This window comes from Peromyscus maniculatus, chromosome 8 (genome assembly GCF_049852395.1).
Source record: "Peromyscus maniculatus bairdii isolate BWxNUB_F1_BW_parent chromosome 8, HU_Pman_BW_mat_3.1, whole genome shotgun sequence".
NCBI classification, from domain to species: Eukaryota; Metazoa; Chordata; class Mammalia; order Rodentia; family Cricetidae; genus Peromyscus; species Peromyscus maniculatus.
The window spans coordinates 105763556-105790730 of NC_134859.1; the positions used below are offsets into that span (position 1 = coordinate 105763556).

Consider the following 27175-nt stretch of genomic DNA (forward strand, 5'->3'; position numbering starts at 1 on the left):
GTAAGTGAATAAAAACAGATGAAGTTAAAAGAGTTAGTGGGACAAGCCTAAGCTAAGGCTGAGCATTCACAATTAACAATATGTCTCCACGTCTTTATTTGGGATCTGGTTGGTGGGGCATATGTTTGCATACAATGGGTATGGACATCAGGGGACAACTTCATGTGTCCAGTCCCCTCCTTCCACCTCCTTGCTGGTTCTAAGAATTGAACTCAGGTTACTAGGCTCACGACTGGGGCATCTTCCCACCCCTAAAGGTGTGTTCTCTAATTTTTAAAAATTATTATTTATGAAAAGAGGGGGAGGGAGGGGGAGAGAATGTGAGTACAGGTGTCTGCAGAGGCCAGAAGGAAGGTCTGGATTCCCGGAGCTGGAGTTGTGAGCCACCATGTGGGTGCTGGGAATGGAACTCAGGTCCTCTGGAAGAACAGCCAGTGCTCTGATGGAACATCTCTCCAGCCGCTCAAGGTATTCAATCTATTTACACCTGATGTGTGTGTTTATATAAGGCTTCCTCTAGCCCCCAGGCACCCCTGGCAGCCCGAAGAAATGAACTCTAGGCCCTAGCTCCTCAGCTGCCCCCCATTGCCACACTCTTTCCTGATTGGCTTTCATGTCCTGGGAAGAAATAGTCCCAACTCTACGGAGAAAAACCCAGGTTAGGGGGGGGCGGGGGAGGGGAGCTGAACCCCTAGGCAACCGTCAAGGTGGAATCCTACCTTGAGCTGCCTGCGGACTTTCTCAATGAAGAATTTCCAGCATATCTCTCGAGTGTCGGCCATGCCAAGGGACTTCACCTGTGGCCTCATGGAGGAAATAATATTTTCCAGATCATCTTCCCCAAACAGCCCTGGGATCTCCCCGGAGGCCAACAGGTCATTGATCAGCACCAGGAACTGCTCCTCAGCCACTTGGGAGTCTGTCATCAGGAACACAGAGGGCACATTCTTCACTGCGGACTTGATGTACTGGGTAGCCAGGTCAATCTGCATTGAAGAAGGACAGTGTTCCTCCTTTAGGGCCGTTGTCCCCAGCCACTCAGCAAGGGCACATGCGGACCAACTTTCCAGGAGCCTGAGACGTCAAGGGGACACTGCCATGCTCTGGGCATGGATGGATGGGCGTGTGCTAGGTGGAAGACTCTTAGTGCTCAGAAAGGAAGGCTTGCAGCCACAGGCATGAACCTGAGAACACCATGCTTCAAACAGTCAGACACTAGGGGACAGACACCGAGGGTCCACTTGCACAAGGTCCCTAGAACTGTCACATTCATAGAGAAGGGAGGGAGAAAGGCAGGTACCAGAGCCAGTGAAGGGGAGGCGGGGGGTTTCAACTTTAAGGCTTTTTGTTGTTATTTTATTGCATTTTTAAATGTGTGCATGTGTGTACATGCCACAGCACATGTGTGGAGGTCGGTGGGAATCATTTCTTCTCTTCTACCATGGACCGAACTTTCAAGCACTGGGGCCATCTTGCCTGTCCTGTTGGTTTTGACACAGGGTTTCATGCAGCCCAGACTGGCCCTGAGCTTGGTGTGTAGCTAAGACTAACTTGAACTTTTGATTCTCCCACCTTCACCTCCAAGGTGCTAGGGCTGGAGGTGTGTGCCACATCTGGCTAACTGGGGTTGCAGGTGTGTGCCACATCTGGCTAGCTGGAGTTGCAGGTGTGCACCACATCTTTCTAGCTGGGACTGCTGGTGTGTGCCACATCTGGCTAACTTGGTAAGACTAGAAGTTTCCTGGAGATGGATGGTTGGCCAACAAGGTCCACATGCAGAATGCAGAACCAGCATTTCAGTGTGTGTGTGTGTGTGTGTGTGTGTGTGTGTGTGTGTGTGTGTGTGTGTACACACACAGAGTAGGAGACAGGGGTCAGTGAAGACTCTGATGTGGAAACTCTGAAAAAGGCCCAAAATAAAACTAATTCACATTCAGATTCCAGGACCTAATCCTGGGAGAGTGGCCTGAGCACAGCAATCTCCTTCCACATTCCTGGGAGGATTTAAAGAAATAACTGCACCTTCACAGTGGTCTCTCCAGGGCTCTCTTCAGGGACTCCAGCCCTGCCACACAGTGCCAAGCTTCAGCTGCTCTCCATGACCCCTTCATGCCTTCAAAACCAGCACCACCTGGGTGGCTCTTAACACCCCCAACTCTGGCTGCCAGCATGAGACGCAGCCATGGCCCCTCTGAACCGCAGCATCATGCTCTGACCTGAGGAATCACTCTAGAAGACTTCCCCTCAGTGACACTGGTCTCTTCTTCACCACGGCTGATTCTCCAGCCTCAGCTGACCAGTAAAGGTTTTGCTTCGGTGGTCCTGGGCTCTTGTTATTCATAACTGATTCTTCACTGCAAGCTGACAGGTCCTTAGCTCAAAATATCACACGAAGGGCCCTGGCAAAGTCTTTAAGGGATTCTCAAGCTTCTCTCTGAAGTGTCACAAGCCAGGCCTCCATCATGTGCGCTGCTCTCAGCAGGCTCATCTTCCAAGATCCCACAGAACAGCTCACTGAGCTGAGCACTCAGTGGCTTTTCCAGCCCAAAGTCCAAATGCCACCACAGTCCTCTCCAAAACACACAGGTCAGTCACAGCAATACCCTACAACCTGGTGTAGCTAGAGTTTTCCTGCCTTGCCCACAGTCAGGACAAATCTCTGTCACCCGCCAGTCCCACAGCCACTCAGACCCAACCAAGTAAACACAGAGACTTATATTGCTTCAAACTATATGGCCATGGCAGGCTTCTTACTAACTGTTCTTATAGCTTAAATTAATCCATTTCTATAAATCTATACCTTGCCACGTGGCTCGTGGCTTACCGGTGTCTTCACATGCTGTTTGTCCTGGTAGCGGCTGGCAGTGACTTCTTCTGCCTTCCTGTTCTTTCTTTTCTCCTCTCTGTTAGTCCCACCTATACTTCCTGCCTAGCCACTGGCCAATCAGTGTTTTATTTATTGACCAATCAGAGCAACACATTTGCCATACAGAACATCCCACAGCAACCTGGTACCAATTCCTGTCTTAGTTAAGATTTCTATTGCTGTGATAAGACACCATGACCAAAAACAGTATGGAATATACCTTTAATTCCAGCACTCAGGAGGCAGAGCCAGGCGAATCTCTGTGAGTTAGAGGACAGCCATGGTGTACATGGAAAGATCTTGCCAAAAAAATAAAGCAATTTTGCTAAGAAAGGGCTTATTCTAGCTTCCAGCTCTCAACTCATGCTACATCATCAAGGGAGCTAGGGCATCAGGAACTCAAGGCAGGAACTGAAGCAAAAGCCATGGAGGAATGCTGCTTACTGGCCTGTTCCTGACGGCTTGCTCAGCCTGCCAGCCTACCAGCCTGCCGCCTTAGTCAGGGTTTCTACTGCTGTGAAGAGACTCCGTGACCATGGAAACTCTTACAAAGGAAAAACATTTAATGTAAGGGGTGGCTTACATTTTCAGAGGTTTAGTCCATTATCATCATGGTGTGACATGGCGTGCAGGAAGACATGGTGCTGAAGAAGTGGCCAAGTGTCCTATGTCTTGCAGTCAACAGGAAGTGAACTGTGACACTGACTGTAGCTTGAGCATAGAACTCCAAGCCTCCCCCCCCCCCCCCCCCCGCAGTGACACACCCACTCCAACAAGGCCACACCTCCTAGTAGTGTCACTCTCTTTGGAGGGTGTTGTCTTTCAAAGCACCACACTTGCTTTTCCTTCCTTCCTTCCTTCCTTCCTTCCTTCCTTCCTTCCTTCCTTCCTTCCTTCCTTCCTTCCTTTCCTTCCTTCCTTCCACAGTGTCTCACTATGTATCCCTAGCTGACCTAGAATTAACTATGTAGACCAAAGGCATGCGTCACCCCCCCCACGCCCACCCCAGCTTTCTTATAGCACCCAGGACCCCACCACTGCAGGGGTGGCACAGTGAGCTGGGCCTTCCTGCCTCAATCATCAATCAAGAACATGCAGGACAGGCCATCTGATGGGGCGCTCTCCTCCAAGATGGACATGGCTGTGTCGCGTTGGTAAAGCCAGCCCACACACCTGCCTCTCTTCTGTATAGTGCTTGGGATGGGACCGGGGGCCTTGTGGTGTTGTACATGCCTGGTAAGTGCCCCACTACCGAGCTGTAGCCGGCTGGTGTTTGTTTGTTTGTTTGTTTGTTTGAGACTGGCTCTCCCTGCAGCCTGAAGCCCTCAAGGCTTCTTGCCGTGCACATATCGCGATTACAGGTATGTGCCACCACACATACTAATTTGCTTAGCAAGGCCTGCCAGTTCTCTAAAGGCTCTGTAATTCTCTAAAAGGTCTTACAGATGTCTAGGAAAGGCCCCAAGTGGCTTAGCTCACCCACTGCATAGGAGCCCAAGTCCTGAAGGGCTCCCAGTTTAGAGAAACATCGCCAAGGTTCCTCTTTTGGGGTTGATTGGTGGTCAAAAGCGAGTCTCAAACTCCATATTTTTGGCAAGCTGTTTTTTTTTTTTTTTTTTTAAAGTGAGGGGGGAAAATAAAAGAAGCTCTGAATTTGGAAAAGCCAAGGCTGCAGGGGAATTCTCCACAGCAGTGATCTCAGGAACACTTCCAGGTGGGGGTCTGCTGTGACAGCCAGCGAGGTCGGAGAGAGGACACTGATCTTATCTTTCAGTGCGCCCAGCACTGTGGCTCAGTGACGAATCCAACATTCATCCCAGGAAGCAGGAAGGACAGCAGCCCTTCCCAGATGACACACCGGAAGCAGCTGCTGGCAGGGCCACCCCCACCGTCCACAGCAAGGATCCTGCCACCTGAGTGCTGAGGCCAAAACGGCAGCTTCTGGAGAAGCTGTTGGGCCACAGAAGTCTGGAGCCATGGTGAGGTGGTTCCCTTGTGTGAGGAACCTCCTCATCTGCATCCTTTGGGCACCCTGTCTCCCAGGTTCCCTGGTGAACCTGCTACAATCAAAACCACAAGGAACGCTCTTCACGGAGGCCTGCCCAGAACCTCTGCAGCTTCCGCCTTGTAGCCAACCCTGTCCTTTGTCTCTGCTGACTGGTGCTCTGTCCCGCATCTTGTCCTGCGCACTTTGCGTGCTGGGCCACCATCACTACAATCGACTCTCTCGTGCTGCTGAGCCCACCTGCCTCTCATCCTCTGTGGCACTTACAAACCCCAGGTGGACCGTGTTCACTGGCCATCTCCTGTGTGCCTGCCACATCTTCCCCACGGGCCACCCTCTGCGTCTCTCAGTCGACTGTGTCTCTCCTTTGTTCTAAGATCCGGCAGGTCTTAGCTTACACATCTTGGGATGAAGATCAGTGATTTCCACATGCTACCCTAAGTGCTTCCAAGCACACTCTGAAATCTTCTCCCCCATCTCTAGCCTCTGGCGGGTGCCTGCCGCTTCCGGGACTCACTTCAAAGGACTGCTGTAAAGCATCATGAATGCGTGTGTGCCGGCGGCTCACCCCAGCTCACGCCAGCTCACACCAGCACCAGCACCATGACACTACTGTAAGACAGCGTAACTGCTTGGAGATTGCTCCCCTCTTAGGATGTGGGTTCTCTTCCCCAGTTTTTTCTTCACTCTTTGAACTGGGTCTACAGAGGGAGGAAGCTTGCTCACCGTGGGTGTGGGGTGATGGATTTCTAGACCATAATTACAGTGCTGCTGTGGCTGATGACCACAAGTAAAAGACTGAGCACCCACTGTCGGCTCTAAAGCCCCCCAGGGACAGAACAGGAGTTGGCTGAGATGGATGGGACAAAAACCTTCAAAAACACGTGGCTCCTGGGGGTGGGGGATCCAGACAGCACTTGAATTGGCATGGTGATATCACTAAAGGCAAATGCTTGTGTGCTGGCATGGTGCAGGAAAGCCTCGTGTGGGAGGCTCTGTCCCTTTGTACGAGGATTTGAAGATAGAGTTGGCTAGCCCTGTGATAGTCAGCAGGGAATCCACGGGAAAGCACAGGAAATGGGCCCGCGGCTGGAGGCTGGTCCAGAGGTGGTGGTTCCCAGACTGCACTCCCAATCTCCCCCGTCTCTATGGGTGCCAGGTCCTCACCTGCACCCCACATCCCAGGCACTGAGCTCTCCAACCTCCAGACCCATGTGACCAGGCCAGGGACTGCTGTATTTGCTGTGGGGAAGGTTCCCTAGGGGCTCCCTGGGCGGGTCTGGCATCGCCCAGACCCTGCAGAGGCAGCTCCGGCATGAACGTAGATATGACTGTGTCGTGTGTGCTGATCAATGTCAGGTTTCTTCCCCTGCACTCCGATAACTTGTTCTGGCTTAATAGTGTTTGACTGGCACATGCTCCCTGTGAGACCGGCTTTCGGGAAGGAGAAATCAATGGCAGGGCTCAGCAGCATGCCCGGGGCACGGCGGACCTACTTCACTAATGTGGACTCAGTCAATTCAGGATGAGCTGTTCGCATCAGGGTCTGGCATGCAACGAGATGTGCAGCCGTGGCTCTGAATTCTTTAACGTGGGGGACTGGGGACAGCAGAGTCCACCCAGTGACCAAAGCAGGGATCTCACTGCTCTCGCACGGACCTCCACCCTTCTTTGCGCAGATCTCCACTCTGCCCTCCTACACTGAGGTGAAACACTGGGTGACCGAGACACGCTTTCTCCCTTATCACAGGAGTTCATGCACCAGTCCACTGTGTCCTGGCCTTCTCTGAGACCAAGGACACTGCTTGACCTCGTTTTGGGAAGGGGTGTGGTGGGCCTTTGCTCTGCCTCCCTTGGGGCCCTCACCTTGAGGTCTGGGACCGCATAGCCTTTCTTGAGGGTGATCTGGAAAACGTCCAGGGCACTGATGTAGGCAGCCAGGCGTGACAGGCTCTGCTTCCCACTGCCGCCCACGCCCACCAACAGGGCATTTCCCCGAGGAGACTCCAGGATACGGTTGATCTTGCAGATGTGTGCTACAGCATCCTCAAACAGCACCTGGAGCGGTCAGAGGGGTCATGAGAGGTATCCCTTTGGAGGGCACAGGCCCTTGCCAAGGTCATGGCATCTCCCCTGTGGAGATCACAGGCTCTCACCAAGATCACATGATTGTTTGTGCTCAGCGGAAGTCACCTGCATGGGCCAACCTCCTGGAGAGCACAGGCTCTTGCTGGCTATGGGCTCAAAGGCTGCTCACCAGGTTCATGACTGCGTTGACTTCGTTGTAACTGTCCAGGACGTCCACGAGAAGTTTGTTCAGGTGAGCCACGTCCGTGACGGGGAAGTATTTGGGGTCACCAATCCCCTGGGTGAAGTGGCAGAAGATGTTGGGCTTGGCGAATAAGTGTTCCTCTCCAAGATCCTGGGGCCACAAGGACATCCGGTTGCCGGACAACGGCCACCACACCCACCCCCAGTCCCACGAGGCCTGTAGGAGGCCAGGGCATGTTTCCAATGACTCAAACCGTGACTGTGTCAGCCCTTACGGACCACTGGACACTCCATCCCCCTGGGGTGGTCCATGCTGTGGGATGAAGGGATGGTCCAAAAGCACATGGGACATGCCAGCAGGTGACAAGGACCAAGGCAGCTGTGCTCTGCTACAGGAAGCCACTCTCTTTGAATGGCTAATTCTTTCTTTTCTTTTCTCTTCTTCCTTCCTTCCTTTTTTTTTTTTTTTTTTTTTTAAAAAAAAAGATTTTATTAGAATTTGTGAACTGCATGTGGGTGCTGGGAATTGAACCTGGGTCCATTAAAAGAGCAGCCAGTGCTCTTAACCACTGAGTCATCTCTCTAGCTCTGGCTAACTTTTTCTGCCTGGATCCACTGCCACATCTTGGAGTCCTTATCAGGGAGTTCTCCCTGTCTCCAACAAAGGGCCTTCCCAAAGGGCCGTGGGCGTCCTTAGCCCGGGACACTGAACTGTCTCTGGGCACAGCAGGGGAACCCCGTGGCTCAGCTTACATCAAAGAACTTCTTGGTGGATGCGATGGTGACTCTGCGCAGTGTGTCCTGGTCTTTCTCGTCAACCATCTTGTCCCCGTACACCCGCTCAGCCTCATGCAGCCAAAGGCGGGCGAGGTCCAGTGGGCTTCTCAGAATCTCTGCTGTGGAGAATAAGATGCCCTGCCCCAGACACACGATGCATGGTCAGCTCTGCTCCCACTCTGGACGGTCAGCAGCTCTGCGGTGCTGTGAGGGCAAGCACTGCCTTTGGAAGGGATGAGCGAGTGTCTACTTTCCCAGGGAGTGGGCCACTAAGCCACCAGGGGGTCCACTCACTGTGGGGGTCTAGCACAGCTCAGAGGCTGGAGGGTGCGTCTGTCTCCTGGGAGGCATGGAGAGCTTCCTCCCAGGGCAGGGCTGGGGGTTCATTTTCTAGTGAGGAGCATAATAGAGAAGGTACAGGGAGGCGGATTGTCACTGAGTGCATTCAAGGTGGTGAGGCCATTGACAAGGACCAGCTTTTCAAAGGCTGTGAACTAAAGCTACAACTCAGTTTCTGCAGCAGGCAGTGTGGGTCCAGCCTGGGGAAGGTTGGGTACTGGGTAAGCCCAGACAGGTTTAGCAGGTGCTAGCCAAAAGGCTTCTATTTACCAAACACCCGCTGGGCCCAGGGACCATCATGGATTTATTTATGTATTTATGAGCTTGCATTCCACTGGAGAGATGTGACTGGGGAAGAGAGCAAGGAAACGCTACATTGTGCTGTGAGTGCCACAGCAGGAGAGTGGGAGGGACGTGCGTGGGCTGTGCAGAGGCCTTTGCAAGGCTATGAGATTTGAGCCGATAGTTCCAGTGGGAAGGGACCAGCACAATGTAACCCCAAGCTTTAGATCTCCCGTCTGTTAAATGGAGGGCATGAGCTGAGGAGACAATGGGTGAATAAATAGCTGGACTTAATGCCCGGTTCAGACTAAGCAGTCACTGAAGGAGGGAATATGACTGCCATCATCACATCAACTTTGTCATTACATTTTTCATAATCTTCAGCCTGTCACCATTATCATCATCATTAGACCACTGTTATCACATGACCTATATTGTCACCATCACCCCCACCCCCACCCCCACCACCACCACCACCACCACCACCACCCACCATCCTTAGTGTCACCATCATCACTTGGCCATAGGCAACGTGACATAAAGCTACAAAGTACCTGGAAAATATTGGAGAGGTCCCTGAGGTTGAAGATGTAATGAAACTTAATGGCCGTGGGAAGGAATGTCGCAGCGACTTTCTGGTGTAAGGCTGTTATAGGAGAAAGGCACATCGATTCTTATGGACTCTTAATGGCCTCAGGAAGTGCAGGGCTTAAAGTTCCTAAAGCAAATGGACTGTGAAATGGTGACGATTTAACCAAGAAATCTGCGCAGCTCTCTGAGGAGGGCGGGCGCTGGCGGCTGCTGTAAATCAGCCCTCCTCTCCCTCACCCCCAGGCAATTGGATTTCACATCTCTCTGAGCTGCAACGTAGCACCATTTAAAAAATATCGATCCCAAAGAATAGATAAAATATTTACCAGGGGGAAATAGGAAGACCCGTCGGCCGTGAAGCCGTGGGTCCGCTGACCGGCCGGGGAGGAGGCGGTTTCCGCTTACCCAGGGCTGCAGTCACCAGCTGGTTGCTCAGTCGCTGGACCACCAAGGGGGTGGAGCGGTAGGACAGGTGTTGCGCCAGGATGGTGTTGTAGATGGTGATGAGAGCCTCCTGGCCAGGGAAGCTCACGGCAAACACACAGAAATGGCGCTGCACAGACAATCGTGGGCGCCCGTTAGGCAGCTCCGAGTTACTAGCCGGAGGCCATGGCTAACCCTCTCGGGAGAGCAGACCCTGTTGCCACTGGGGGGCCATAGTAAAGATTCATGGAAAAATCGCATGCAACACCTATCCTATGTGAGGCAGCCATGCACACTGTCCAGGAAAATATTCCCAGAGACACAGCATGATGCAGACCAGGTCTGGGTGTGTATCCTGGGTTCCTGTGGCTTTATTTGAAAAGGTCAGCCCTGGCACAGCTGCAGATTACATGATACCCTGCTTAAACTGGGTCCCAGACACCCACAATAATTTTGGGGTTTAAGTCTGTCTCCAGTGTCCTAGGGGAAATGCTTATATTAAAAAGGTATCGTAGGTTATCTGAAATTCAGGTACAGCTGGGCATTTACAAGACCAAACCCAGGACCTTGTACTTGTTAGTCAAGTGTTCTTGAAAGCAACAAACACAACCGAGACAGGCTGACAATGTTGCCCGTCTGGCCTTGAACTCAGGATTCTTCCACATCCCGAGGGCTGGGATTACAGGTGTGCACTGGCACATCTGGCAGCCTTCTGGGGTCACGAGGAGGGCTGTCTCACCTTTCCTGCTCCCCTCAACTTCCTGACACTGAAAGGCTAGGGAATTCTCTGGAGCAAGCCAGCCCAAGCTCTAACTCTAAGCCAGGGCCAGAGCTGCCTCAGCCTTCAGCACCTGACAGGAATGCTCGCCCTCTGCTTACCTGGAGTCTGGGGTCAATGGTGAAGGAGCCAGCAGTGGGGTTCATGCAGGCCACATACTGACAGTTGTGGACATCCTTCAGGGTCAGTTTCTGCCTGTCATACCTGGGCGGGGGGTGAGGGGGCAGTGTGAACATTGCCCCACAGGCTCAGAGAAAGCCCCCCTCCCCCGAATCACCCTGTGGGTGCCCAAGGAAGACAGCTAGAGGAGAGTGGCAGTGTGAGAGAGCCAGCTGGATGCTGTGCCTTGAGGGGAGCTCAGAAATGGACGGCAGGAGCGCCACTGAGCACAGCTGTGGGTTCCAGTCCAGCTCTCAGGGGGAGGAGGTCGGCCCTGTGGGACTGGAATAACAACTCGGCACCTTGGTGCTCCTGCCTTCACCGGGCATCACTATAGGGTTGCAGGAGCCTGCGTAGGGCAAGCGGACCTGTAGGTCCTGATGAGTACCTTTGTGTGTGTGCATGTATGCACCCCTGCACATGTTTCGAGAAAGAGTCTTATTACATAACTCAGGCTGTCTTTGGACTAGTGGTAATCCTCCTGCCTCAGCTTCCTGAATGCTGGGATCACAGGCATGTGCCACCACACATATACCCTATGGATCATTCAACTTGTTTTTTGAGACAGGGTCTCATGCATCCTCGGCTGGTATCTAACCCTCCCGTGTAGCCAAGGGTCACCCTAAACTTGAGATCCTCCTGCTCTTACCTCCCAAGTGCTGGGATTACAAGCAGACACCATTAGAACACGCTCGGTTTATACAGTGCTGGAGACTGAACCCAGGGTCTCTGCATACTAGGCAGATACCACGGAGCCGCGTCCCCAGCCTCTCGCTCTGCTGATTGGTGACACTCACTATGAGGAGAGCTGAGCACTCTGATGTCGCTGTCCCAATGTGAGGCTGTCCCTCTTTGTGTGTTTCCCATTTTTTTCTCCCCGCGGCTGCCGCCCCTTGGAGCCCAGAATTGCTCGTATCCTCCTCCGTCAACTGAACACAGTTAGGGTTCCCCGTCTGTTAACTGTCATGTGTTGGCCTACGCTCTTGTTGAACAAGATCCCACGACTCCGATGTTAGCCACAGGCGCTGCTTTTCCGACCCGGCTTTGCTTCACAAGGCTTTGTCTGAGAAGCCCTTCCCTGTACCCACCTCCCTCAGAGCCTCGGGGTTGACTTCCGGTGTCCCCGCCACCGTGTCTGTGGGTCAGGCACCCAAAGCACCTTTTCCTGATACTTCCTGACATGACCGCAATGGGATCCCTTTGTCCCCGCCATCGCGGCCACCCGGACCTCATCTGTAGGGAGGTTTTGTCACACTGTGTGGTATGTGGGGTGGCAGAGGCCAAGCCGCAGGAGATGGTTTTCTGCTTCCACTGGGATCTGGTGGCCAGCTCTGCCGAGCCGTCCTGCTTGGTGCCTAAAGGAATCTTTTGAAAACCCAAATCTAACCGGGCAGCGGTAGTGCACGCCTTTAATCCCAGCATTTAGGAGGCAGAGCCAGGCAGATCTCTGTGTGTTTGAGGCCAGCCTGGTCTACAGAACGAGATCCAGGACAGGAACCAAAACTACACAGAGAAACCCTGTCTCGAAAAACCAACCCCCCCCCCAAAAAAACCCCCTCAAATCTAGCCAGTCCTCCCTTCCCTCAAGTTTCTTCAGAGAAAATCTGAAGGTAGGTGTGAGCCGAGCTGCAGCTGGAGATTAACCAGCTGGAGAGCCTCTTTGGAAGGGAGAGCACAGAGGCCTTGGCAAGTCTAGGGGTCTAGGCCGCCACTGAGTCTTCGGAAGCCTCACAGGAGAGCCGCTGCCTTCTCCTTCACTAATACACTCCTCGCCTCGAGGGCCACTGCACGCAGCCACCACCGGGGCTGGGCTGTCACCCTCTGGGCCCCATGGGTCAGTGCTGACTGTTGGGGAGAGGTGGGCTGCGGGGTGTTAGGACTGTGACCTCAAACAGGCAGCCTGGCCCCCTTGAACACATACCCCCATTTCTGGGTAGTCCTGAGGGGTCTCTGAGAACCCACTGACTGGCTTCGGGGGTTCTTTTGATCTCAACTACTCCCAGGTCTGGCCTGGGCTGCCTCCTGATTTGAAGAGGTAAATGACCTGAATGCCCTGATTATTCCTGTGTGTCGCCTGGGTGTCCCTGTGCCGCTGGGCCAGAGTCCCCTGCTTCAGGCTGAGGCTGCCACGTGCACTCTCCTCCCTTCCTTCTTTAACCCACCCTGGTAGCCCGTCCCCTCCTGCCACAGGGCCTTTGCACCTGGCCTTCCCTCAGCCTCTCAGCATCAAGGGCATCCAAGCTCCCAGCTGCCTGGCGGCTCACCGAGGAACGTCTTTGACCCACCCAGGGGCTCCTCTGTGATGGACCTGGGGCTTTTCCTCAGAGCTCTCCCTTGGTCTACCACAGCAGACACGCACCTCCTTGAGTGGGAAGCTATCTGTTCCCCCTTGGCCTCATGGCGTGGCAACAGGACAGAACCGGAATGGTCCTTCCACTGCCCCGCCCCCACCCCATGACCTCATGGTCTCACTGCCAGGCCCAACCAGACTCCTGCCACCCCCTCTGCTCCCATAGGTGGCTGCCCAGCTCTAGCCCCACCCCCACAGAGTTGTGGCCACGCCTCCAGGCTCTCAGCCCACTCTCTGCCCCTCACCAGTGCCCGTGGTCCATGTGCTGGCGGATCAGGGTATGCGGGGCCACAGTGCCGTACTTGTCCACCTCAGGCATGTTCATGTCATCAATGAAGTAGATTAGCTTCTTGGTGCCCGGGGGGCCGTAGTTCCTCCCGGATTTCTTTTCCAGAGGTTTCTCCAACACACCTGGGAGGGACAGAAGGTTGTTCACTACCCACACATCCTGAGCTGGCGCCTATTAGTCCTTACGGGGCCCTACTGTCTCCCGTGGGAGGAAGGAGGCTGGAGGCAAGGGAAGATGTGCCTGGCCCAGAGAGAAACCCTCCGTGGGGTGTCATAGCCAGCAGGGGTCCATCGGCCACTCAACTTAGCTTCTGTATTAAAACATCATTCAGAGGTGGCAGGACCCTTGATCTGGCTCACCGGCTCAACCTTGGTGCCAACTCTCATTGATGTGAGATCGTTTTAGCTGGACCAGCCACCTCTTGGACCCTCAGTGACCCTCACTGACCACCACTGCAGCGTCTGCCCAGGACACCGCTCAGGCGCCTCCATGGGGACAGTGGGAGGAGGTGACAGGGAATGGGGCTGGGCAGAGATGTGAGGATGGAGCCAGGCTCTCCTACCCTGCAGCATGGCTGAGGTCGTGTAGAAGTTGAAAGGCACAGCCTGCACCAAGTAGTCATCGGTGCCTAGGCTCTCCAGCTTGTCCCCCATCAGCACAGACTTGCCGGTGCCAGCGTTGCCCACCAGCATCACAGGCCACGCCTTCCCCATGAGCAGGTCCATGAAGTACCGGATGCGGGTGGTTTCTGTCGTGTGGACTAGAGAGGCCTGGGGCGGGGGGTAGGGGAGTGGTGGGAGGGAAAGGGGGCATGGCTAGCAGACAACAGACCCGGTTCCAGCTGGTGTACAGACTCCATTGGATTTCTAAGACCCCAGCACTGCTGCAAGGTCCTGCTATAACTTGGGAGGGAGGGGACACTGAGCCCTCCTCCTGCCATGGCTTTGGGGAAGGTTACCTGCAGGGGGACGTCAGGGTCCAGCTCGAAGGCAGGCACTTTATCTGTCCAAGGCAGGAATTTCTTTGTTTCGGGGTCGATGTAGTAGTCAAAAATGGTCCCCTGCGAGGGTAACTTGATCGTTTTAAATTCATTGATCCACCACTTGCTGAACTCGACTCGATAATCAATGAGCTGTTAAGAAAGAGAAGGAAGGAGGAGCCAAAGGGCTCAGCTAAGAGAGCTGCAGGGTGGCCTGGTCTGTATGGCAGGTCCCCGGGGCGCCTGTCACCTGGTCCTGGAACATGGCGCCTCCGAAAGCCCAGAAGCAGGCGAACACGAAGTACAGCTCGTACAGCTCCTTCGGGGAGTCGGGCGGGGCGTTCTTCTCCGTGAGCAGGCACTCCAGCAGGTAGAGGATGGTCTGGATGACCGTGATTTCGGGCACCGGGGTGATCCTCTTGAAGCCGATCCGCAGCTTGTCCAGGCACGTGGGCAGGTACTTGTCGAAGAGGATGGTCAGGTTGGCTTTCTCGGACTGCACCTTCCGCCTCTCAATCCAGCTGCTCACCACCCTGAGGGGGGCGATGGCTGCTGTCAGTCCTCCTAGAGGCTCCCCACATCGCTGGGGGGTGGTGGTGGCCAGGGAGGCAGGGGATGTGATTTAGCCCACTGTGTGGGGTGCGGGGCCAGTGCGGAGTCTGCGTTTTTCTCTGGGTTGGTAACTTGGGGAGTGACACAAATTCAGACACCCGGGACAGACCGAGCCACCCTCCCGCCTTGCCCCGTCCCCACTTCTTTCCACCGTGTCTCTTGGATCCCAAGATGTCCTCAAACTAGGTAGCCAAGGATGACCGCATCCTGCCCCGCCTACCTCCACTCCTCAACTGGTGGAATTGCCCGCGTACGATGGCCATGCCTGGATTACGTGGTACTAGGTGAACCCAGGGCTTCATGCATACTAGGTACACACTCGACCCATTGATCTACATCCCCAGGCTCCTGAGTCATCCTTGTCACCTAGGAAGCATCTTCCCCCAGCTGCAGCTGATGCCAAGAGCTGGGGACTAGGAGATCTCATGAGGTCGTCTGGGGGTTGCGGTTGGGGAAACAGCTAAGGATGGAAGTGAGAAGAGGAGCTGGGACCCTCATGACACCATTTGGACCTCTGCATCCAGCTGTGCCTGGAGGACCCACTTGGTGACTGGAATCTGCATATGTGTGCATATATGCACGTACATGTAGACAGAGATTTGGTGTGAGCTGAAGCTGAACTTGACACATCCGTCAGACGAGTCCAAGTCCATATACTAGATGACGCCTGGGAGCCACTCCAGGCTGCATGGCACAGGGTCATGCCCCAGCATGGTTGTGAGGGGCAGGGAAGCTGCAGCTGGCTGCTTGGGCTAGCATGGTGGACCACAGCCAGCTTCAGCCTGAGGCAAGTCAGTCAACAGCTTTGGGTTTCAGATTCTCCTCTGTAATCTGGTCATGTTTGCATCACCCCTGCTCCAGAGGACCATGTGGGCTGCTCTTCTTAAAGCTCACAGAAGGGAGCCGGGCCCGTGGTAAGTGCCAGAGGAGTATCTGCTAAAAGCATAAACAGTGCCAGGCTCCCTCAAGGGTCGGCGAGCTGAGGGTGTGCGTCATTTCCAGGATGCCCGAGGCATAAGCAGGAAGCTCAGGTTATGAACCATGAGGCCACAGTCCACAGCCGGGACCCACCGGCCTCTCCATGAGCATGCTGGAAGCTCTGCTGGAGACTTCCTGCTCTGCTGTGGAGACAGGACAGGAAGCTGTGGTAGAGAAGCCTTTACCATCTCTGTCTCCCTGCAGGATGCAGTGCGGTGTGAACTCCACATGCAGGTGGTCCTCAGTAGGGTGGGTTGACACCCAGACACAGATTCAGGCGGCTGCTTCACTGCCCGAGCTGAGGACTCCCATGTCACACTGTGACATCGCTTTGGTGATGTCATAGATCACAGTCCTGTGTGTGCTGGCTTCCATCCATGCACAAACTCAAGCAGACACACCTGAAGACACAGGTCAGTCTCCCTGGCATGTCCAGGCACTTCTGGCATGCCATTGCCTTCTTCCCTGTGGGCTGGTTGGCTCCTGGCTGGAGTCCTGGCCTCCGCTGTAGCCGTCTGCTTGAGGCTGCTGCTCCTTCTTCAGGCCCTGACCGCCTCTCCTCACTCCTTCAGCAGAACTTAACCTCTTCTGATTCCTCCCGACACCCCAGGAGTGTCCGATTCCTGCCTCTGTCCTTATTCACGTTCACCTCTGGCTCTCCTTCCTGCTTCCCACAGCGGTATCCCATGACCTCATTTCCTGTATCCTGGAGCGTCTGTGACCTGATGTCTCCCACCTCTTGGTGTGCCCACGACTCGCCTTCTCTCCGGCATCTCATCTTCTAGCCAGGCTTCACTTCAGTCCTTCCTGTCTTCTGCTCCCCCTGAAAACCCAAGTTGCTTGCAAGGGACAGAATAGCCGCCCTTCCAAACCCACCCATAAACTAAGAATGTGGCCTCACCTAGGGAGGGAGCCTTTGTGGGCATAACCAAGGTATGGATCTCAAGATGTGATTATCCTGGGTTACAGCAGACCCTGAATCTGATGCCTGGCAGAGGGCCACGTGGAGACAGCCATGGTAGTCATGAGCCACCAGGAACTGGTAAAAGTTGGGACCAATTCTGCCCAATAGCCTCCAAGGATCCAGTGTGCCACCATTGTGACCTCCGGCTCCTGCCCTCAGTTCTCAGAGGATGGACTGCTGTCTGTGGCAGCCTGGCATGCAGCTCTTCTTCATGGCAGTGCCCGAAACTTGGCAAGTGCTGCTGGGCAGATGCCCCTGAAGTTCCCATCTCAGCAGCCTCCTGGTGTCTGGCCAGCTCCCAGTCCTGTGCCCGCTGGGGCCTCGTTGCCCTCATTCTGCGGCCAGCCTCCCAGCAGACATCTCACCTCCCACTCAAGAGGGACAAAGACACTGACTACAAACTTCCATGTCCTTCACATGTCCTTCCATGTCCTTCCATGTCCACCACAGATGTGCGTGCCTGGACCCTTCGGGCCTGCTCCCTGCACCCAAGACTGCTTCTCACCTTGATAAATTCCCTTGCTGCAGCGCGCGCGCACACACACACACACACACACACACACACACACACACACACACACACACACACACACACACACACACACCCAGCACTTAAATTCAAAATTCTTGCAGATGGCTTCACTTCCAGGGCCTCCTCTGTGCTGGCTTCTGCCCCAATGTTCCACGGATCCATCTTGAGTTATTGATGGCACCTGGCTGCCAAGTCCAGCCAACTTCCTTTTGAGCCTGCTGTCTCTCAGGTGTGTGATCCTGTCAGCTTCCTGCTCCTTCCAGTTTCTCCTCAGTGTCTGTAGCTCACCACTGCCCCTTGTGTCTCTTCTGAAGTTACTTTTGGGTATCTGTTTCTCTTCCAAAACAGTATGAGTTTTGTTCAGAAAATTAACTTCTGCAGTCACGACTCACATCTTTCCTGGAAAATCAGGTTTCCTAGCATGGGGTGCTCAGGGCTCAGCTGACACAGAAGGTGTGTAGGAAGGATGGATGGATGGGGTGTGGTAGGGACAGGTGAATGGACAGGTGGGCTAGTGGGTAGAAGATAGATGGATGGACGGATGGACGGACGGATGGACAGACGGACGGATGGATGGAAAGGGGCTAATGATGATTGGGTAGATGGGCAGATAAATGGATGGACAGATGGATAGAATAGAGTGTGGGTAGATGGATAGGTGAGTGGGTGGGTGGATGGATGGGTGGATGGACAGGTGGGTAGATGGACAGATGGATAGATGGGTGGGTAGATTGACTGATGAGCGAGTGCTCATTTCCCGCTCAGGTATTTATCCATATGTGGATTTCTATTCCAGCTGACTAAGGACACTGGCTCCAAGCTACCTCTTCTGTGTCCCCTCAAGTTTTACTATTCTGTCAACCATTGGCCACATGTCCAAGCAGAAAAATGTCAGCATCAATCTCCTGTTCCTTAAGACTCAAGTCCATGCCTTCCCCACCCCCACCCCATGCCTTCCCCACCCATCCCCATGCCTTCCCCACCCCCATGTCTTCCCCACCCATCCCCACCCCATCCCCATGCCTTCCCCACCCATCCCCATGCCTTCCCCACCCCTGTACCTTCCCCACCCCATCCCCATGCCTTCCCCACCCATCCCCATGCTTTCCCCACCCATCCCCACCCCATCCCCATGCCTTCCCCACCCATCCCCATGCCTTCCCACCCATCCCCATGCCTTCCCCACCCATCCCCATGCCTTCCCCACCCCTGTACCTTCCCCACCCCATCCCCATGCCTTCCCCACCCATCCCCATGCTTTCCCCACCCATCCCCACCCCATCCCCATGCCTTCCCCACCCATCCCCATGCCTTCCCACCCATCCCCATGCCTTCCCCACCCATCCCCATGCCTTCCCCACCCATCCCCATGCCTTCCCCACCCCATGCCTTCCCCATCCCCACCCCCATGCCTTCCCCATCCCCACCCCCATGTCTTCCCCACCCATCCCCATGCCTTCCCCACCCCATGCCTTCCCCATCCCCACCCCCATGTCTTCCCTACCCATCCCCATGCCTTCCTCACCCACCCCCATCCCATGTCTTCCCCACCCACCCCCATGCCTTCCCCACCCATCCCCATGCCTTCCCCACCCCTGTACCTTCCCCACCCCATCCCCATGCCTTCCCCACCCATCCCCATGCTTTCCCCACCCATCCCCACCCCATCCCCATGCCTTCCCCACCCATCCCCATGCCTTCCCACCCATCCCCATGCCTTCCCCACCCATCCCCATGCCTTCCCCACCCCTGTACCTTCCCCACCCCATCCCCATGCCTTCCCCACCCATCCCCATGCTTTCCCCACCCATCCCCACCCCATCCCCATGCCTTCCCCACCCATCCCCATGCCTTCCCACCCATCCCCATGCCTTCCCCACCCATCCCCATGCCTTCCCCACCCATCCCCATGCCTTCCCCACCCCATGCCTTCCCCATCCCCACCCCCATGCCTTCCCCATCCCCACCCCCATGTCTTCCCCACCCATCCCCATGCCTTCCCCACCCCATGCCTTCCCCATCCCCACCCCCATGTCTTCCCTACCCATCCCCATGCCTTCCTCACCCACCCCCATCCCATGTCTTCCCCACCCACCCCCATGCCTTCCCCACCCATCCCCATCCCCATGCCTTCCCCACCCATCCCCATGCCTTCCCCATCCCCATGCCTTCCCCATCCCCACCCCCATGCCTTCCCCACCCATCCCCATGCCTTCCCCACCCCATGCCTTCCCCATCCCCACCCCCATGCCTTCCCCACCCATTCCCATGCCTTCCCCACCCCCATTCCTTCCCCATCCCCACCCCCATGCCTTCCCCACCCATCCCCATGCCTTCCCCATCCCCACCCCCACGCCTTCCCCACCCATCCCCATGCCTTCCCCACCCATCCCCATGCCTTCCCCACCCCCATGCCTTCCCCACCCATCCCCATGCCTTCCCCATCCCCACCCCCATGCCTTCCCCACCCATCCCCATTGCCCACAGGCAAGGCTGCAACCACTCTTAATGTCACGAATGGTCCTCTCTTCCTGGCCCTCAGCCTTCATTCACCATCCACCCCAGGGCCCCCCATCAGTGCCAGTCTCCTGGAATGCTGACCCAGATCCTGGACTTCCTGAGTGCTTCTTCTCGGGTGGCAGCCTTGAGTTCAGTCTTTGGAGACAACAGCGTCTCCAAGCAGGCCGGCCTCCCCTTATCCCAGCACCCAGAGGTTTCATCAGCTGCCGTACTGTGGAGTCACTGAGTTCCTGTCATGTCTCACTCACCCCTTTACTGTGCTGACAGTGAGGTGAACAGTGTAGTACACACAGGCGTGGACCGCCCTGCTTCAGCCCACTGACCATGAGGTGAAATGGCCCGTGGTACTTAAGTGAGCGAACGGGCGTGTGCAAGCAAATGCCACTGGGACACAGTCCACTGACCACTTTCTCTGCCACAATTTGGAATAAGAGAGCCCAAGCCCTACTCACGGGTTCCACCCAAGATCAGCAGGGTTGATGTAGAGTATGCCAGCCCTGGAGACGGTGGCTGGGGTGGCTGTCCTCAGGTGACTGATCTCAAACACCAGCCTCATGGTGCGATTCAAGGGGATTCGCTCATTGCTGGCCAAGGTGAGGACCTGGGGGGTGGAGCAAGCCCATGGTCAGCAACAGTCTCTAAATGGGGAGCCACTGAGGAGGGCACACATGGCCACATGGCTCCTGCATCTCTCAGCTCCCCTCGCCCCCAGCCCCCTGCACTCCTGCCTGGCTCCTAGCCAACACTGACATTCCTTCAAAACCACCGCCGTCTCCTCTATGGGGATCCTGTGTGGTCTTCTCCCTAACCGAGAAGCCCTGTTTTTGAGACAGGGGCTTGCTATGCAGCCCAAGGCAGGTCTTGAACTCATGATCCTCCTGCCTCGCCTTTCTTAAGCTGCTTCTAGACTATTCTGGAGGCCATTTCTGCCTCCCCAAGTGTGTTCCTATGACGTGCATGTGTGAGTTGGAAAATGAGCCCTGAGCTTTATTCCAGCCCACACTGAGGCAGAAACACGGGCGGGTTCAGGAGTGCATGGATCTGTGTCCTCCATGGAGAATGTCTTGTGGCAGGTGCTGTCTGTAGTTCATGACTTTCTGTGTGGGCTTCCTGAGAGACTCCCTCCCAGCCACCCTGCCTCCCCCCTCCACCCCCAGCACTGTGTGTACACTGTGTGTTGCCTGTAAGTCCTCACACTTTCCCTTCTCATGGTAGGGGCTGTGGGTTCAGCTGGGAATCCAGGGGTCACGTACCTTGTTGTCATCCATGACTGTGTTGAGGGACTCGATCCACATAGGATCTATGTCCCCATCCAGGACAATCCACTTGGGACCATCGTGCGTGATGTTGGCCAGGTCCCGCATGATGGTTGAGAACAGGCCTGTAGAGAGGTAGGCCTGTGACACCCATAGCCAGGTCTGAGGGGCTGAATGGCATGCCAGGCACTCTGGGGCCTTCACTTCTTCTTCCCCGGGTGATCTGACCTTGGCCTGGCTCTCACTTTCTCCGAGGTGGCAGCTACCCACTTAAAGAGACCCGGTGGCCCTCTTGCTCTTCGTGGTGTCTGCCCTCTGCCCTGCTCTTGGCCTTCTTCTGACCCTCCCACCCCTTTCCACCACTGAACCCTCTTTTGAGGCCTTGTGGACAGAGGCCTACTTCACCTCCAGAGGTGCCCTGCTGCAGGCTGCCACATTCAGCAGCTCCACCTGTGGGTCCCCCTGGGGTGAGAGGCCCCTAGCTGGACTGTGTTAAGTCAGTTTCAACCCCTTTCCTGCCCGCCTAGTGGTGCAGGAGCACTGTGCCCTGAGTGCCCCAGCACTGGCCCCGCTGGCTCTTCTGCGGTGGCGGGGACCTGCCCAGGCTGTGACTTCTCCCAGGGAGCATGCTCGGGTACCGAGGGGGTCTCAGAAAGCCCTACTCCACTGGGGACAGCGACTGTCCCAGAGGTGACTCCTGCACCCCGCCTACCATCCTTCCACTCCCTGGTCGCCGGGTTGATGATGCCGAACAGCTCGTCACAGGTGACAGCCTTTGGATCCAGGTCCACCGCCACCGGCTTCCTCTTCAGGTTCTGATAGGTCTTGTTGAGGGATTTGAGGACCTGACAAGGGTGAGATCATTCACTGACTCAGTGTCCACACCACCTGTCCCCGAGCCTGGCACACAGTCCACACGGGGCAGCCCTCTGCCGCTCCAGGTGAAGTGAGAGGCCGGTGCGGCTGAGTCTGTCCCCTGGACAGCAGTGCAGGCTGGGAGATGGGGGCTGACTGTCCCAGAGAGCGAGCCCGAGACTATTCTAGGACCTGGAAAGGCACCTGAGATGCATTCTCCCCACACAGGTATTGCATGGAGAAAAACAAAAGAAACTGGAGGGAAGCCACTTGGGAGTTTTTCACTCAGAGAAATGGGTTTTAAGGATGTGAAAGGATATTTTGTGTGTGTATATACACACATGCACATCTTATTTTTAAATGCCAAATACAGTTTCTGCTCATTAAACAATAACTTGTGACTTAGTTTCTTAAACAGGGTCTCATTATGCAGCCCCAGCTGACCTGGAACTTTCTATGTAGACCAGGCTGGCCTTGGACTTACAGAGATCCACTTGCTTCTGACTCAGTGCTGGGATTAAAGGTACGTGTACCACTACACCCAGCTCGTTTTTTTTTTTTAATTCAGAGGTGTGTGTGTGTGTGTGTGTGTGTGTGTGTGTGTGTGTGTGTACATGTGTATGTCATGTGCGCATGCAATGTAGAGGCCAGAGGATAACCTCGAGTGTCATCTTCAGGATGCCATCGTTTTGAGACAGGGTCTCTCACTGTGCCTGAGTTTACCAATCAGGCTGGCTAGAGCTGGTGGCCAGCAGGCCCCAGGGATTCTCCCGTCTCCTCCTCACTAGTGCTGGCATTAGGAGAAGCACAGGACTCTTGGCTTCAATGTGCTTGGCTTCTATGTGGTTCTGGAGACTGGGTCTCTGTGCTTGTGAGGCAAGCGCTGCATTAACTGAGCGAGCCCCTGGCCCCTCTGTCTTCAGAAATGGATCTTGATAAAAACCTAAGCATCCTGCCCTGGAGGCATTTGGCCAGACACTTGGCTGGCTCAGAATGCCACAGTTACCGCCATTGGTGTCGCCAGGTGCCACCCCCAGGGTTCACCATGGCCACAGGCAATGCCAGGAGTGTGTGAGTGTGTGGGGGAGCTCAGGGAGGCAGGTGGGACACATGGGTGGCAGGTGATGCTGGTGACGTGCCTGGGATTTGCCACTGCCTGCGTTCCCGATGACGAACACCGAGTGTCGGACTTGAAGCAGCTCCTCCAGCTGCACGACCTTCAGCACGAAGCTGTCCTCCGCCTGCAGCTTGAGCTCCACAATGCTCTGCTTGATGATCTGCGAGACAAGGCGGGAGGTGGTGCAGGAAGACGGCCTTCGGTGTGGATGAGCTTCCAAGTGTTGGCATTAATGTCACCCAGAAGTCACACTGCCCCAGAGCCCCAGGTCCAGATCCTCCCGTGACCCTCAGCTCTGAAACCCAGGGCTGGCCGGGACGCAGGAAACAGCTCACGGCCCCAGAATTCTCGTAGCCAAGAGGAGGCTTCTCGGGATGGATGGAGGTGGGGGTGATAATTACCTTCTCAAAATTCAAGTCTCGCTTCCGAGGCACGTCCAGAGCAGGGAAGAGGTCCCCGATCAGCCCCATGAACACAGGCAAGTCATCAGTCACAATCTTGGGGATATTGAAGTCCCTCAGTGCTCTCATGAGCACCTGGTCCTCTGCCCGGGTGGGATCTCCCCTCTTCAAGGAGCCGGCCACCACCAGCACAGATTTGATGGCCCGAAGGCCCCAGTCATAATGGTCCTGTAGGGAGCGGGGGCACGCATGTGAACGCACCTTCCTACAGTGGCCAGGTGACACTGCCATGCTCGGAGTGGATCTCGGGGCTAGGGAGGGCAGAGACAGAAGTGTGGGTCCCCTGAGGCCCAACCAGGATCCCCAGGAACTGGAAGAACACACCTGCTTTGAGAGCAGCTCTTTGCACAGGGTGTAGAGGGTGATGAACTTGCGGGCCAGCAGGCGGGCTTCCAGGAAGCCCTCGGCCACTAGCATGATCTCACAGATCAGCTCGAAGTCGGGCACCACCATAGCGCAGGGCCTGGGGGGTGAGCAAGCAGCCGTCTTTCTCCCCATCTGCTTCTCTGGCCCCTGGGCTGCCACCTGCCCCTCTTCACTGGGGCACGGGTCCCTGCCGGTCGGCTCTGGGCACACGGAGCTGGCTTCCAGCCTTCCCCCACCGTTCCTCACACACCCGGCTCAGAAAGCTCCGGGCCTTACTCCTGTTCTGACCGGCTTCCCTTCTCATGGAGAGCAGCCAGTGTCTCAGCTAGGGACGGCCCCGTCTTGAGGAGCCTCAGGGCTTTTGACGGACCGGCTGCCTTCTTGCTGCCCCTACTCGATCTTGGCAGCTAGCTTTGGGCTCCTCCACCTCCACTCACTCTTCAGGCCCCCCCACCTCCCCACTGCTAGGGCCCCTCCCCTTTCACCTGAATAACGCCTTCAGGTTCTCCGGCAGCTCTGTGCGTCCGGCGTAGCCAGGATTCATGGTGATGAAGATGCCCACGGTGGGGATGAGGCTTATTATCTCGCCCAGGAAGTTAAACTTCTTTTTCTTGGCCCGAATTGCATCTTGGACACATTTTACCTGGACAGTTGGTACACAGACACACACCAACATGGAGCCATTTGTGTGTGCAAATGTGCGTGCGCATGTGTGTTGGTATGCATGTATGTGAAAGCCAGATGGCAATGGGCGTCTTCCTCTATGGCTCTACACTTAACTTTTTTTGAGAGTTTTTGAGCACTCTCACTGAATGTGGAGCTCCTCAAGTGACTGGACTGGCTGGCAGAGAGTCCCCTCCCTTCTTCCTTTCCCCACCCCCCCCCCCCAGCACTGCAAATTACCACCTTGTGTCTGATTCTGCTTGTGTTTTGAAACAGGGTCTCACTATGTAGACCAGGCTGGCCTCAAACTCACAGCTATCCGCCTACCTCTGCCTTCTGAGTTCTGGGATTAAAGGCGTGGGCTGCCGCACCTGGCAGCATCTGTCCCCCACCTTTAAAACGTGTTTATAGGTACATTTGTGTCTGTATGTACATGTGTGTTTGGCTGCCCAAGGAGGCCAGAAGAGGGTGTCGGATTCCCCCAAAGCCGTGAGCTGAACTCAGGTCCTCTGAAAGAAATAGGTGCTCTTAACGCCCAAGCCATCTCTCCAGTCCCCACATCCGGCCTTTTCTGTGAGTTCTGGGAATCAGGTCTATAGCTCTGTGTGGCAAGCACTTTACTGACTGGATTATCGCCTCATCCCTGCACCCCCACTTCAGTTACAGATTCTGACAGCTGTGAATTAGCAATGACCTTCACACCCTTGATTCCTGCTGGTGATTTTGTAGTTCATGGGTGTTATATAGTAGACTTCAGGTGAGCTTTTGTCTCAAGAGCGCCCTCTGGCCATGACCGTGGCTGAATTCTGTCAATTTTCTGACAAGAACCCACCAGAGGTCACTGAGGCCACCTCCTGCTTACCAAGATAGAGGGGCTTCAGGGAGCTGGGCAGCACTTGGGATTTTAGGGAAACCTACAGAAGGCTGCAAACCATAAGGTCACCACTTGAGGGAGCTCCCGGCTCGTGATGGAAATCTCTCCACCACGGGCTGCTTTTCCCACCACACAGCTTGCTGGCCTGGCCTTCCTAGGCCAGGCTGTGTCATGATGGGGTTCCCTCCTGATTTGTAGCCCACAGGGCTCACACCTGGGCAGGACTAGAGGGTGAGAACCGGGGACATCTGCTGTCAGAACCTTCCCATTCTGCTCCCAGGTCCTCTTTGTCCATAAGCAAAACCTGCTCCGTGGAACCTTCTAGGGTTTGTTCCCTGACTTTGGAGTGAGGCAGGAACTTCAAGTGTGTACTGGTCGGGGGCTGGTGGTTAAGCCCAGAATGAGGAGGGTGAGGGGTGGTTGCCACTTTGGCAAACTCAGCTGGACTCAGATTGGGGGATGGGGAGCTAGCTGCCAAGAGCAGGAGGTAAGGTTCCCGGGCTGTGGTCCTCTCTCCCCTGCTTCATCCCTGCATGGGTGGTCAGGAACCCTCCCCACTGGCTTTCCTACTGAAATCCCAACAAGATTAGCTGCTGCCCCTACAACAAGGCACTCACTTATCCCTCGAGGGACAGGTGGTGATGGGTAACAGAGAGCGGGATGAAAGCGGGGTGCCTGGACCATCATCTGACTCATTCTTCCTAGATTAATTGTCTTTGATGTCAACTTCTGTGCCAGGGACAACAGGTTTGAAGGACCAATGTCTTATGACAAGACTGGAAACCCCGCCCCAGCACCCCTTCCTGGGTAACCTTGGAGCTCTTGCTAGCATTTCCCAGACCTGCGCATCCCCACCCTACCCAGGACAACAACGCTGTTCCTAGTATTGAGGTCTGGTTTGTTAGGACCTTCAAAGTAGGAGCTCTGGCCTAGGGTTCCAGAGATGGGATTGCAGGTTGATCTGGGATTGGAGGCCAGCTTCAGCTGACCTCAGAGCCCACAGTTTCTCTAGCCTGTCGGGCACCAGGGTTGCTGGGCTCCTGTTTGAAATGTGGCGATGCCCGCTCAACACACATGGCAGGGCCGTGCTGGTGAGTTTAAAAGCTGGGGGTGCTGGCATAGTCCCCCACCTCGTCTGAGGAACCTGCTCCTGCCTTGCCTTGGATTCCCCTCTGCTGTCCTGTGCCCTGCTAGGGAATTCCCTCGACGTACAGCCAAGCTTTCCACACCTGCTCCTCTCCTGTTGGACACTCCCACGTTCACCAAAGGCCAGCTCCACCGATTCCTATGTGCTGAAGCCCTCTGCTCTCCTCTGTCAGGTTCACTGGTCTGGCCTGAGGCCACGTCCACACTGCACTTAAGCTTAGGATTAGCAGTTTCTCTCTACATGGATATCTAGTGAATGCACTGTAACCCAGCTGGTGCATAAGCACCCAGTAACTTCATTCTGGAAGCACATGGCTGAGTCCCAGCCAGTTGCAGGCAGGCAGCTGCTCTAAGCATGTTCAAAGACAGAGCCCAGCTGTGATCGAGGCAGCTGTCTCGATGCCGCAGTCACTTCCATCCCCAGACTGTGCACACAGCCTGCTTACGTGGTGGGAAGGGACATGCTGGACCACTTTGGTTTACCCTGCTGCCCGGCTGTGCAATCACAACGGCAACTAAGGGTTGTTAAATATTCCCTCCCCCGCCCCCATCTGCCCCCTTTCGTTTTCAAAACACTCCATCTACGTTTGGCTAACCTAGAGTTTGTTACATAGACCAGTCTGGCCTTGAACTTGTGGAGAGCCTCCTAGCTTTGCACCAAGAAGTGGCAGGGATTATAGTCTTTGCTACCACAGCCAACACAATTTTCTATGTCAGCACCT

The 27175-nt window shown here is 55.3% G+C and overlaps 1 protein-coding gene across 2 annotated transcripts in view; it reads right to left on the bottom strand.

Annotated features, from left to right (window-relative positions):
- Dnah17 (dynein axonemal heavy chain 17) overlaps nucleotides 1-27175 on the bottom strand; it is a 121904-nt gene that overhangs the window by 44476 nt on the left and 50253 nt on the right. For both annotated transcript variants that reach the window (XM_006990266.4, XM_076543834.1), the window contains exons 38-55: nucleotides 24256-24413; nucleotides 23729-23867; nucleotides 23345-23572; nucleotides 22966-23103; nucleotides 21684-21816; nucleotides 20969-21096; nucleotides 20168-20316; nucleotides 14360-14642; nucleotides 14089-14262; nucleotides 13693-13900; nucleotides 13087-13252; nucleotides 10434-10536; nucleotides 9537-9684; nucleotides 9095-9186; nucleotides 7896-8057; nucleotides 7129-7293; nucleotides 6738-6929; nucleotides 720-986 (exon numbers count right to left, since the gene is read on the bottom strand). In XM_006990266.4, the coding sequence (XP_006990328.1) occupies nucleotides 720-986; nucleotides 6738-6929; nucleotides 7129-7293; nucleotides 7896-8057; nucleotides 9095-9186; nucleotides 9537-9684; nucleotides 10434-10536; nucleotides 13087-13252; nucleotides 13693-13900; nucleotides 14089-14262; nucleotides 14360-14642; nucleotides 20168-20316; nucleotides 20969-21096; nucleotides 21684-21816; nucleotides 22966-23103; nucleotides 23345-23572; nucleotides 23729-23867; nucleotides 24256-24413 (3033 nt within the window). The remainder of the gene's footprint in view (nucleotides 1-719; nucleotides 987-6737; nucleotides 6930-7128; nucleotides 7294-7895; nucleotides 8058-9094; nucleotides 9187-9536; nucleotides 9685-10433; nucleotides 10537-13086; nucleotides 13253-13692; nucleotides 13901-14088; nucleotides 14263-14359; nucleotides 14643-20167; nucleotides 20317-20968; nucleotides 21097-21683; nucleotides 21817-22965; nucleotides 23104-23344; nucleotides 23573-23728; nucleotides 23868-24255; nucleotides 24414-27175) is intronic.